The 12,937-nt window shown below is 49.0% G+C and overlaps 1 protein-coding gene across 6 annotated transcripts in view; it reads right to left on the bottom strand.

Moving 5' to 3' along the window:
- The window catches only part of L3MBTL1 (L3MBTL histone methyl-lysine binding protein 1), a 37,659-nt gene that overhangs the window by 8,540 nt on the left and 16,182 nt on the right, over nt 1-12,937 (bottom strand). For 3 of the 6 annotated variants that reach the window (XR_007380144.1, XM_048962645.1, XM_048962646.1), the window contains exons 4-18: nt 12,225-12,448; nt 11,256-11,400; nt 10,959-11,097; nt 10,214-10,337; nt 9,501-9,609; nt 7,257-7,348; nt 6,548-6,652; nt 5,529-5,664; nt 4,947-5,047; nt 3,791-3,942; nt 2,505-2,581; nt 1,980-2,065; nt 1,291-1,401; nt 889-1,003; nt 597-696 (exon numbers count right to left, since the gene is read on the bottom strand). Coding sequence is in view for 5 of the 6 variants with exons in the window: in XM_048962645.1 (XP_048818602.1) it covers nt 597-696; nt 889-1,003; nt 1,291-1,401; nt 1,980-2,065; nt 2,505-2,581; nt 3,791-3,942; nt 4,947-5,047; nt 5,529-5,664; nt 6,548-6,652; nt 7,257-7,348; nt 9,501-9,609; nt 10,214-10,337; nt 10,959-11,097; nt 11,256-11,400; nt 12,225-12,448 (1,816 nt within the window). In the remaining variant the exon portion in view is untranslated. The remainder of the gene's footprint in view (nt 1-596; nt 697-888; nt 1,004-1,290; nt 1,402-1,979; nt 2,066-2,504; nt 2,582-3,790; nt 3,943-4,946; nt 5,048-5,528; nt 5,665-6,547; nt 6,653-7,256; nt 7,349-9,500; nt 9,610-10,213; nt 10,338-10,958; nt 11,098-11,255; nt 11,401-12,224; nt 12,449-12,937) is intronic. The other 3 variants (XM_048962647.1, XM_048962648.1, XM_048962649.1) reach the window with 3 other exon arrangements.

Below are 12,937 nucleotides of genomic sequence, written 5' to 3'. Positions count from 1 at the left end.
GGGTTCGTAGGAGTGCTTCCTCACAGGCATCCAGATTAGCCTCAAAATAGGACAAACCATGTGCCATGACTGTGCCCAGGAGGTAAACCTCTGGGAGCCACACTTGCCTCCCTCATTCTCAAGTACTCTCTGCTATACTCGCTTCTCTGCTCTGGTGACAGCCTGTCATGCTGGGGTTAGCATTACACCCGCACTGATTTCTCCTGAAAAGGGTCATACAAACAACTGACAATGCCTTGAGGGAGATGTCCCCTCTCAGTACTTCCTAGCTTACAAGCTCACAGTGAAAGGTAGGGTGGGAGGAATATCATTCTCAAAGCATCATCTACAAGTACATAAAGGCCATCCTCTACAAGGCTTACAGGACCCCTTGCAGATGAACTTGAAGAGCATCCTCAGGAGCTCTGGGGACACAGGACAGGTACAAAAAGGAAAGCATCAGCTCATCAGCAGTTAAGCTGGCAGCAGGCTCCAGGGACAGAGCCAGGCATAGGGTGGGTGCACGGAAGGACTGGTTGCTGACAGGCACAGAGGAAGGCTCTGGCACATAGCTGGCAGGGAAGCTCTGACCCTCTGAGCTGAGCTGCGGAGCTCACCTGTGGTGAAAGCTGTACTTGGAGCTCTTGGTATGAGGGATGTTCTTGCAGCCCAGGGTTGGGCAGCCTGAGTGAGCAGAAGAAGCTGGTTCCTTTGGCCCTAGACCAGAAGAACAAGGGACAGACTGTCATAGGCACAGCCCCAGACACTCCAGCATGCACCAAACTGGAGTATTTTCCCCATGGAAGCCCTTCCTCCCTGCCCACCCTTGACCAGCACAATGGATGCACGTGGACAGGTAATGGTGACTGTGGGGATCAGGCACTCTTGGGCCCTGTTATGAGAACTTACTAAGAGGAGGCTGCAGTGGATGACCAGTTTTTGAGCACCAGCCTATGGGATGTATGTCTGGATGATCTGCATCAATCCAGAAATCATATATGTGGCTCCAACCATCAAAGTGGATCTGGGGAAAAAAGTAGAGAGGTCACCCTTTAAACCTCAGTGTACCTCCAGGAGTAGCTCTGAAGTCTTCCAAGCTGATAGCATGCAACAGAGCAGGGAAACAAGATTTTGCAACACAAGATTTTGCTCCACTCCTGGATTCAGGCACTGGGGCTTGCCATCTGCCATCTTATGCACTGTGCGCTTCCACAGACCTCTATATACTTTGCCATTGCAACTGGCAGTGAATTAGGAAAGACAAGAGAAGCTGGCACAGTGCCTGGACCTAGGCTCAGCACTAAGACCCACTTTTATCCTGTGATCTTCCACATCCTCCACACTGGCCACTCGGATGAGGGAAGGAGTCCTCCTGTCCACTGCCTCGAGCTTCATGTTGACGAGGAAGCCATGGGGCGGGCGCTGGAACAAGAAAAAATATAGGTCAGCAGGAAGTAGGGCTACGCTCAGGATCCTGTCACCCCCAGACTACTTTGCTTTTCCAGAAACATATGTATTCCCAAAGCCCAGCTCCTACCCCCTGTCCTGTCCAGATAAGAGCCACTGCTGCTCATATTGGCTACCAGAAGAGTATGAACAGAACTCCCAGATCTGAACTGTGTTTTTAACAAGATGGAAAAGCTATGCCCAAAGGAAGAACGCTTTCAAGAGTCATTTAGGGACTTTATAACACAGCTGCACTTGGCTGGACATAGCTGTTGTTGAAAAAAGTGGAGATAGCTGTCAAGCAAATTTAAATGATTTTCCATCACACAGCTTCTGTCTAGCAGAGGTGATGGCCATTCTTCTGATTTTTTCCCATTTTGATCTATTTGCCTAGGACAGCCTTCACTTCTGAACCTTGAGCATACATCTGAATCCCAGGCCTGTGGTAAGAAGATGCTAAACATCTCTTTACTCTTCATAAATTTGAAGACCTGACAATAGAGAAAATTTGAATTCCTGCCCACGTATAACGAAGAAGATGATGTGGCACTCACCACTTTAAAAGCCCAAGCTGGGACAGCAGATGCTCCTGTTTCTTTTAAGTACTTTTCCCAGGTGAAATTATCAGGGTCAGGATAATCTAGAAGGGAAAGATGCAGAAAGTGAGATACACAACAGCAGGAAGATGGCAAGTAACCCAGAGGCCTTGAAAGACCAACTATGCCTGTGCCATGTATATGGAAACCTAGGAGACATTAAGATGCGCTACTATTTTGCCCTGGACCATGAAACCCAGGGTGCAGGGAAGCAGGAACGTTTGGGCCTGCACATATAGCTTGGGTCTTCCTGACCTTTCCACTTGGCCTGACACAAACATCATGCTGGACCTGAACATATATGTACAAGAGACTCTTGTACGTGCCACCTCCTTGGCCACAACCTTGCTGAAGAAACTGCCTGGGCCTGCAGGCAAGCACAGGCCATGGGGTTTGATTCCCTAGGCATCCCGTCCCACCCCAGAAAGCCTGTCTCTGAGGTGATGTGCCACTGAAGGCTGTGTTCCCCAGCTATCAACTCACCTTGAGGAGGTGTGAGGGGTTTGCCATGCTCCTGACACCATCCGACTGGGTGAATGTATGGACTGCTGGGGTCACACCTAGAAAATACATCTAAACCATTATACAGGACTGAGACACCTGTCTCACCCCTGGTAGACTGTGCAGGCTGCCAGGGCCTGGGATAGGCCAGCAAGTGGCACAGACTAGATCTACACCACCAGCAAAAGCCCCTGCAGAAAGAAAGGCTTTCTACAGCACCTTTGGCCCTGAGTGACCCAGGGGACTCCAGGCCCTAGCAGGGCAAGAGCTGGAGTGGAGTACTCCATCTCACAAGAGCAGGACATGAATGTGAGCTGGATGGAACTGCTGTGTCAGAGCTGTCCAGGGAAAAGCAACCCTGTGGGGGTTACATGCCATGTCTTTCAGAGTTCACAGCAGTCAAATCTGGGCAACCAGCAGGGGTCACACCCTGGTCACAGCTCCTAGTACATCCCAGAACACTTAAGGTCTGCCTTAGATCAGAGCATGAAGTACTTATTTTGCGTAGCCAACACCAGCAAGGAGCAGCCACAGACAGAAATTGCTGCAGCCTCACAGTTCCTTGTGGTGCAAAATAAGAGTATCAGTAACAAAGCAGAACTCTGTGCTACTTGGCTTAAATTGGCCTCAACTGGGATACCTGCACACACACATCCACAGAGGCAAACAATGCCTCACATACAAGCCCAGGAACTCTTTTTAAGAGTAGGTATCCAGCCTCTGCCTCAGGTGCATTGCAAAAAACCCTCTTTGACACCCAAGTGGGTATCAGGGCCTGTGATCAGACCTGTCTTAGCCCTGTGTTACCTAAAAGGCCACAGCAACATCCCAGAAAGTGACAATGAACAGGTAAAGGTTTGCACCCCAGCACAGGTGGGTGACCCTCTTCTTCAGTCTCATAATGGTCTCAAGTTGCACCAGGGTAGGTTTAGATTGAATGTTAGGAATCATTTCTTCATGGAGAGGATGGTCAAGTACTGGAACAGTCTATCCAAGGAACTGTTGGAGTCTCCACCTCTGGACGTGGTTTACTGATAGGACTTGGTAGATCAGATGATGGTCAGACGTCAAGATCCTGAATGTCTTTTCTAATCTACATGGTTCTATGATTGTTACTGGGTCAGTCTATGACTGTTACAGCGTCAGATTGTTGCTTGATCTGCAGCAGCATACTTGTGGTATTGTACTGTTTTCTAAAGCACCTCATCACTCTTGCTGAAGCAAGAAGAGAGTTGGCACTGGGAACCTAGAAGCCTCTGTGCACTTACCAGTAATCGTAAGTATCATCCCAGTTGTCAAAGTGCACCAAAAAGCGATCGTCCACCACATCAGTCACTGTGGCAACACAGATCAGGGAAGGATTCATGCGGTCCACAGCCTCAAGCTTCATGCCCACTTCGAAGCCTGGGGGAGCCTCACGCTGGGAGGAGAAAGAAGCAAGTTTCTCTCACAGCCTCAGACCCAGCACCCTCCTCACCACTTCCCTTGCCTGCTGCAAGAGAGCAGCTGCCTAAAACAAGACCCTCTCAGGCCTGCAGGCAGGCCTAGGGCCACTTAGGGTCAGAAGGGTCCGTGTATGTAAGAGAACAGGTAGAGGGTAATTAAATCACCCTGGCCATACAAAAAGAAAGAAAAAAGTCTTTAGACCCTCAAGATCTTCTATAAGGAGAGAAAACTTGCCTCCAACTTATACTGACTTCAGTCTAGTCATGTTGCTACTGTGTTAGCTACTAATGCCCTAGGTTTGGTAGAAAGAGCTGGGTCAGTGCCCTGCGTCCTACCTTGCCTTACTTCCTGGATCCCAAATCTGCAAAACACTGTGTCACATATTCTAACGGAACTGTTGCAGAAAATCACATCCCCACCTCGGCAGGGAATCCATGCATTCATGGACTTAGCCACAGTAAATAACTTAAAGAGACTGATTTATCAGTAGGTTTAGTTTCCTCTGCAGCTGGAAAGAAGCCAGCAGCATTTTTCATTCTGCTACATTCTCACTTCCTTTACCCAAGCTGCCACATGAAAAACAAAGGCAGAGACAGAGATAATGAAGATAGAAAACAGATAATGGAACATGAATAGTTTGTTTGGTTTTCTTTGGCAAAATATTTGTTGAGAGTAATACCTATTTCTCCCCAGTCAATACCTTTGAAACGTATGTTAACAATCTGTGAGAAGGACCCAGATGAGAAAGGAAATCAGCCCAGCTCCAATTTTGGGCATGGCAAGCCTGTGCCCAACGTAAGGATCTTCAGCAGCTAAGCACACCACATCTTGACAAGCAACACAAGCAATGCATTCTCTTGGCCCTACTCACTGTGGCTTTGAGAATTGTGGGGTGAACAGAGAAAAGCCCAATATTCAATTGGAGAGTAGTCACCCCAAACCCACAGGCTCTGACAGGGAGGAGAAGCTGCCACTCACAGTGTTTCGGATCACAAAGAGGTGCTTAGGAGCTGCCTGTGCCTTTGTTATCTTCAGGTAGTTTGTCCAGCTGAATTCTTCTTCCTTATAACCTAAAACCCCTCAGGAAGAGAAATGAGAGCAGCAAGTTCACAGGGAGCCAAGAGGTCATGTGGTTGAGTCTGAACATCCTAATCCAGCCAGCCCTCACACCAAGGGTGGGCAGGGTTTTGAACAGCCATTGAGCACCTATAGCCTATGGTTTAGGCCAGTGTCTGACTTCAGAGGGGTGCTAAGAAATGTTAGCATTGGAGTGGAAAAACAGCTTAGAACTGGAGAGCACTGGTCCTCTGCCCAGGAGTGCACTGCACCCAGGTTGTGGTAGCACCAATGTGCACCAGCTAGTGCATCCAAGGCAACAGGGCTTCGCCCCAGAATGGAAGGGAAGTTTAATGTTGATGGGTACCTAAAGTGGTGTCCTGCAGCAACACCCAGCACAGTATCATCCGTCCTGGAACCCAGGGAGTCTCCTATTCTTGCACTGGGGGCCTGTTATTCATTCCCTTCCTTCCTTCAATAAGGCCCATCAACCAAGATTCATACCTTTTGGAGGCTGGAGTTTGTGTCCTGTCTCTTCAAACCAGCCAGCAGGGTGGATGTCAGGGGAGTCAGCATTCAGCCAGAAATCATGGCACTCAGAGTAGCCGTCAAAGTGAAGACGCATCCGATAGCCACATACCTACCCACAGAAATAGCAGGAGAAGGAAAGAACCATGGAAACCTGCTGTCCCTGGCTGGATGTTGCACCCACCACCCCTCCCACACAACATTTCAATACAGCACTTAAGGAAGCCTTAAGAAACAAAACTTAAGAAACAAAAATCATATGCCAGTGCACAAATCAGGATGCCAGACCCAAGAGCTATCCAATATGGATCAAGGTAAGTATAAGGCCACTGCTACCTTCTGGGCAGGGGGTTTCAGGCTGGTGCTTAAGATGCCACAGTAAAATATCTCTGTATTCACTTTATGTGATGGAACCAGTGAGTGCAAGTATTCCCTTTTCTGCGTTCGTGGGAAATGTTTGCATAGAGGTATATCTAAATGCCATGTTGCTCTGGTGAAATCTCTCCAGTAGCAGAACAGTATCCACTGTCATGAGGGTGATTTTCCTGGCTGCCTGTGGGCCCAGAGTGAAATGCAAGGCAAGTCCGATTTGGGGACATGACAAATGACTGAGTGGAAAATCCAGGACCCAGAGGGCCTCTGCAGACACAAGATCAATGGGACACCTTCACTTCTTCCATCTCCAGGGCTCAGACCTGTCTGAGAGGCATCAACTCAAAAGTAAGAATCCGTTGCCAATACCACAGTACAACACCATACCCCATGGCTCCAGGGTGGCAAAGAGAATAACTGGGCTGCGACATGGCAGCTGCTCCAAAGCACTGGCTCCTGCCCTTACAAACAGGAAGGAAACACCCATTTGCTTGACAGAGGTGATAGAGTGCTAGCTCATTTCATGCAGTGCTGGCAGCAGAATGCAAGTGAGGGCCCCCAAACTCCTGTTCCACTGGGCAGGAAGGACATGCAGAGAGACGCAGAAAGCAAAGGCACCTTACCTCAGCCACCGTCAGGATAAAGTACATGGATGGGTGCTGTGGATCAATTCCCTCCAGCTTCATCCCCACTTTAAACCCATTCTTGTGCTGGGAAGCTACTTGGTACTGGAAACAAAAATGAAAATACAATGTAAAAAAATGGCAGATGTAAATGGGTCTAGAACCATCCCAAGGAACAACCATCAGCCTATGGGAGCTGCTGGGCCCAGGAGACTGTGGGCAACAGGTTATGTTTTTGGCCAAATTGTTAATGCTTTTTCCACAGAAAAAAAAACACCTTCCTCCACCTCCTGGTGGGTTTGTGTCTCTTACTGCTGTCAGGGCATAGTATCCCTAGGCTGACAAGGAGTGGGACATGGGGTGTGGGCTCCTCTTGCACCCTGGCAATCAACCAATGGGAGGTGGGGACACAGATCCCCTGCATAGCCTCAGGAGAGCCCAGGCCTGACTTGAGGAAGGACTGGAAGGGCTCCACCAACCTCCCAGAGCAATAGGCAGACATGGGGCACTTGGGACAGGGACAGCATCCTGCTGGGGAGCAGGACTTGGGGTCAATCAGAACTGGAGGCTGACTGGTCACTTCCAAGTGAAGATGGGAACCCCACTAAATAGGGAAGCAAAGAACAGAGGAGAAAGAGGAGGAGTAGGAAAGAAAAGGTACAGAAAAGAGAAGATGAAGGAGGGAAAAAGACGGAAAATCCCAACTCACATCCTGGAAGAGATCTAAAGGGGCAGCGACAGCTTTCTGCTCCTCCAAGTAGGACGCCCAAGACCAGCCTTCTTTCTTCTCCTCGCTGGCACCTGAGCGCAGCACAAACGCACACACAAGAGGCGCTGCTGAGGTTCTGCTCCAGCCCCAGTCCCTGCCTGCCTTGGGCAGGTGAGCACACAGGTCTGTCCCACTGGGGCCACATCCCACTCTCACACACAGTCCTGCATAACTGCAAAGCTCAGCACTGTCCTACCAGAACCCCTTCTTCAGCAAACCTGGCCAGCTGCCCAAGGAGCCAAGTGATCCCCCCTCTCACACAGTAACCCAAATGTCTTTTGCTGCTGTACAACACTCTAGAAGGCACCTAAAGACCATGAGCCATCTTGTGCAATAGCATCAGGACACCTCTGCAACCAGTTCTCCAGCCAGTACATCTGAAATGGCCACTGTGCTGACAGATCTGAGACAACCAGCACAATCCATCTAGAAGTCTGGGAATCACTCCCCAACGCAAGTGGCTCCCAGCCAGTCAAACCACCTTCCTCCACTACTTCAGAGGAACAAATTCTGCTATCTTCTCTGAGTCCTCCTCAGACACCAGAGCCACAGTGATGCCCTAGAGATACATTTACCCTCATTTAAAGAAGACAATACCCAAAACAGCAAAATATGTCCAGGGAATGCATGAGGACAAATTTCATACTTCCGGAGAGTGATAAATACACCCAGAGACAGAATGTGCACCTACTTTGCTGCACCGAAGTATCCAGGTGCGTATTTTGTCTACAGATGAATTTCTAGAACATGAGAAAATAAAATGCTGGAAATAACAAAGCTCAGCACTGCTTACTTGTAAACAGCAGGGAAGATCTGTGTTCAGGGCTCAGACTGTAGAGAAAAGGAGCTGGCAAACACACACAACCTCCCTTTTCAGTAGTGCTTTGCTCGCTGTACTCACAGAATCATAGTATGACTTAGGTTGGAAGGGATACTGAACACCATCTAGTTCCACATCTCTGCTGTGGGTAGGGTTGCCAAGCACTAAATTAGGCACTAGATAAGGTTGCCCACAGCCCCGTCCAGCCTCACCTTACAGGGATGGGGCATCCATAGCTGTGGCAGTCTCACTACTCTCTCAGTGAAAAATTTCCCCAACATCAAATCTAAATCTCCCTCTGAGCTTAAAACTGTTCCCCCTTGTCCTATCACTGTTCATCCATGTAAAACGTTGATTCCTCTCCTGCTTACAAGCTCCCTTAAAGTACTGGAGGACCACTGTCAGGTCTCCTCCATCCTTCTCCAGGCTGCACAAGCCCAGGCTGTCTGCACAGAAGAGGTGCTCCAGCCCTTTGAGCAGCCTCGTGGCCCTCCTTTGGACCAATTCAAAATCAGGGCTTGGCAACCATCTAGAGCCTGTTACAGTCCCTGCATTTTGCTGTGGAGGTGAGTACGGAGCTGGAATAGTTTCATTTTGAAATAACTTAAAGTATGACCTTTCACTTCAAAAGAAAATATACTTTCCATAAATGTTTACTTCCAGTATTTTCACAAGTTTTCCTCTCCTCTCTCACCCCCTATCATACTCCAATGTTGGGGGGGGGGGGGGGGGGGGGGGGGGGAAAGCAAGCAAACAGTGTGTTCCTCAGTTCATCCAATTTCCCTCTGATTTCACCACATCTCTGTGTTTGAAATTTGCTCTGATTCAGTCTAGGAATAGATCCCTGTGACATGAGCCAATCCCAAATCACTGGACTCCTACAAGCCAAGACCTACAGGAGCAGCACCCAAACCTGTGAGCTCCTGATGTCAAGAGGGAAGTTCCCTTTGAGACCATCCAAAGAGGAGGGAACAGCCAGACAAGGCACAAACAGGTTATTGCTCAGGACAGCATCTCTCAGAGTGGAATATCCGCACAGGAGGGTTGATTCCCAAAGGGAGGGACCAGAAAGCACTGTACATTACGAGACAGCTCCTGAAGAAGACACAGCCATAACTTGTAAGGGTGCAACCATTCCACAGGGAGAAAGAGAGGAAAGGAAAGAAAGGGAAAGAGACAGAGAGAGCAGGATCAATCAAGCAGAGGAGTTCACAAGATTTCAAGAACATGCACCAATGTCTGGCACTGGTGCTCAACTCTGCTGGAGCACCAAAATGCTGGCCCAGCCCTGAAGGATTGCAGTAAGACCCTGCAGCCCTCACCATGCATTCCCATCCACACTGCTGTGGCAGAGGAGTGCTCACCCCAACACCGACCTGGCCCCTCTGTACCGTGCTGGCTCCAAGTGTCAGCCTCTGTATTGCTGATGGCAGTGTCTCCCACAGAGTTTTTCAGCTCTTCCTGCTTTTCCTCCTTGATACAAGAGCAGACAAAGGTGTTAGATGTCAGGATTCCTGCACAGAGGTTTATGCTGCATGTTGTACCTTCACACCAGTGTCAAGGGCCAAGATAAGCCTCCAAAAACATCCATGATTCAACTGATGCTTAGCCCAGAAATGGGAAGCCAACAGGATTGATCTCAGAATCTGACAGGGAAATTTTGGTATTGTGTGTTAGCAATGACATCTGGTGTAAATCTGCTACAGCCAGGCCTGGCAAGTAGAGCAAGTAGAGCTTGCCTTGTCAAGCAGTTCTGTCCCCCAGAAACACATCACACAGATAGATGTTCTCTTCAGCACTTCTACTCTAGAGTGGCCTAGATTCAAGACAACAGTTGAGAGCATTCAGTACCTAAAAAAGCCCAATCAGAACACATCCAATACTGAACACTCCCATGCACTAGTATGCCAAACAGCCAGCCAATTATCTAGAAACCATGATATTCGCCTTTTTGGCACTAACAGCTTCAGGTTACCCCTTCAACATACTGCTAATATGGCACTGAAAAACACTGATGAGAGCCGCACACAGTAACACTGACATGGGCACACATATGCTTGCCTTGCCTTCTTCCTACCATTTGCTCAGATTCATAGTCTTCTTCCGAAGGGCTCTGGTAGTCCTTCCTCTTTCGTTTCTTCGCTGGCTTGAGCATTTCAGTGGCACTGGTGCTGCTGGCAGAGTTTTCCACAATGACAGATCTACACAGATGAAAAGTAAACCACTGTGGTAAAATATATGGCAATATCTGTGGCATTGGTAAGGGAGTCAGTCCTGGAGAAGTGCTGTTGTTCCATTTCCTATTTCCTTCCTCCTAACTAACTTATACACTTCTCTGAGCACCAGAGCTGGCAAGCAGTCAGAACCAGAATACAGAGCAGAACCACCCTCATACACTAGTATTGGAAAACTGAACCTAGGGATGGGCCCACAGAGATGCTGGAAAATCAGTCCTGGAAGTCACACATCAGTAAGCAGAAAGGTTGGAAATGCAACCCATGCTTTCCACTGCTGCTCCGCCTGGAAGAGCCTGCTATAGCAAACTCCCATAGCAGTCCTGCCCCAGCAGATGCATGTTTATGAGGCCACAAACTGGGTAAGAGAAAATCTACCTTCCTGCAGCTTTTGTTGCGCCTTGGAACAATTCTTCCCCACACTATACTCTGGACACCCTGCCTACAGGGAAGACAGAAACAAGTGGGGTCCTCAGAACCTGCAATACGAGCTTGCATCTCTTCCTGGAAGCATGCTGATAAGGGGGGAGAGAGGGAAGACAGGTGGATAGATATGTCCCTGCATGGAGCAAACCCGCCTTCCTTTACCTTTCTTTGAACTGCTGGTGACAATGCTCACTGCAGAAACCCCTGCCTTCCCGGGCTCCATCTGATACATGTCTCCGGCCACAGGTATCACAGTGGCAAATGCTATCTGCTGTAGGCAGTTTGGGTTGCTCTGGCACATCTGAGTCAGAGAGAAGAGGAACAGTGAGGCACAAGAGTATCAAAGAAAGAAAAAAAGAGCAAGAAGCAGGAGATATTTGCCTTGCTTATGCCCTAAGACAGACAGCACATGCTGGATGACGTTACCCATCCCCAGAAGTGCCACTAAGATGCTCTTACCCTGAGCAACAATAGTATTGTCCCTGCTAGTGGGTGCCACATCTGACTGCCCATCTTTCTTCGCATGACCCTCCTTTATAGCTTCTGCTGGAGGCATCTTGTCAGCACTCACCACCTTCAGCGTCCCATACTCATTTATTCGAAACTATGTCATTGAACCAAAAAACAGAAGGAAAAAGTTAACAAGGAGGTAGAAATGTAACTTTATAGCTAGTGGGTGCATATGAATTCCGAGAATAACAGGGGCAAGGCTTGGTGATTACTGTGTTCAGAAAGAGGATGGCTCCTCCAGTGACAGAGGTGAGCACAAAAGTCAGCAATCCTGATGCCCCACCATACAGTCCCTGCTAGCTACTGAGCCTACTCTTCATGGTCCAAGAAGAGAGAAGAAGCATGAGAGGCTCTAATCCCAGGCCTCATCTGCTGTCTGCCTGCACTTCAGTGTGATCAGCACCAGCTGGTAGCACTGAGAGGGATCATGATGTGCTAAATAGAAGCTGAGAAATCAGTGCACTTCATGCAAGCTATATCGTACTACTCAGTAGCCTCAGTATACTTAAAAGCTGTCTGATGAGTGCAAGGCTGCTGCTTTTACGGTGAGCACAGGACTCCGTTGAGAGCGAACTCCATAACATGGCTTGGAAAGGAAAAATACCCCACACAGAAAGTAGCATTCCTCTGTCTCCCTGTGCAGGGCACAACACTGCAGTGCCAAACACAGCATGTACATGCTCTCTTTGCTAAGATCACAGTACAGGGCAGTCACAGAGATGGGGAATGAGCAGTCTCACAGAGCAGGAACAGCTGAAGTATTCTCTAGCTGGGCCTTGGGTACTGCCAGGGCCCTGCATCATATTCCAGAGGTCCCAGGCTGGCACAGGCTTGGGGGCTGCCACTTAAAAGGGCAAGCATTGGAGGGAGTAGCAGAATGGTGGAAGGAGGACAAATATGGCCCGTGGTTGCACTTACCCTCAGGTTACTCCCAGGCAAAGTAGCCACTCCATCTTTCCACTCCAACACACGGACTGTGTTGCAGGTCTGCACCCCACTGATCTGGGGGATGACAGTGGCTGTGATGGGTTCGCTCCCTACTCCCTTCTCTGGCCTCTCAGCCCCTGTGTTTCTTGGTGGCTCCCTGGGGAATCGCTGGATTTCTAAGGTGCTTGTAGGAAGGTTGATGGTAGTGGCATTTGCTTGAGAGGGGAAGAAAAGAAACAACCGACCAGAGACATACACAGAATGTTTTGCTGATGCAAACAAATCAAACAAAGGAATCACAGCAGCCTCAGGTAGCACAAAGTAACAGACATAATCTTCCAGCCAAGGGCTCAGTATGGTGTTCTAAAGCACTCACGTGCAGGGAGTGTGGCCCAACAGGATCTGCAGCCAGAGATGCCGGCGTGAGGAGGTGGCACTATCCATATTCAGGGGATCTTAATTCAGCCTAACTTCAGCCCGCTCCCATGATCAGAATGCCACATTGAAGCAGAGTGCCAGTAAGCTTCTGGACTGCTCAATGAATGCACTATACAGTCCACGGCTTTTCCACAGCAGGATCCAAGGTCAGAAGGAGGAACAATTAGGACATTTGCTTCTACGGTGCTCAGCTGGGCCAGATTAGCCCTAGAACTGCAACACAGGAGCCCATACACTCTGCAAAGCAGGCACCCAGGCAAACTGCA

This window comes from Lagopus muta, chromosome 16, assembly GCF_023343835.1.
Source record: "Lagopus muta isolate bLagMut1 chromosome 16, bLagMut1 primary, whole genome shotgun sequence".
Lineage (NCBI taxonomy): Eukaryota > Metazoa > Chordata > Aves > Galliformes > Phasianidae > Lagopus > Lagopus muta.
Note: the sequence above shows the minus strand (reverse complement) of the source record. Positions and strands in the feature narration are given on the sequence as shown.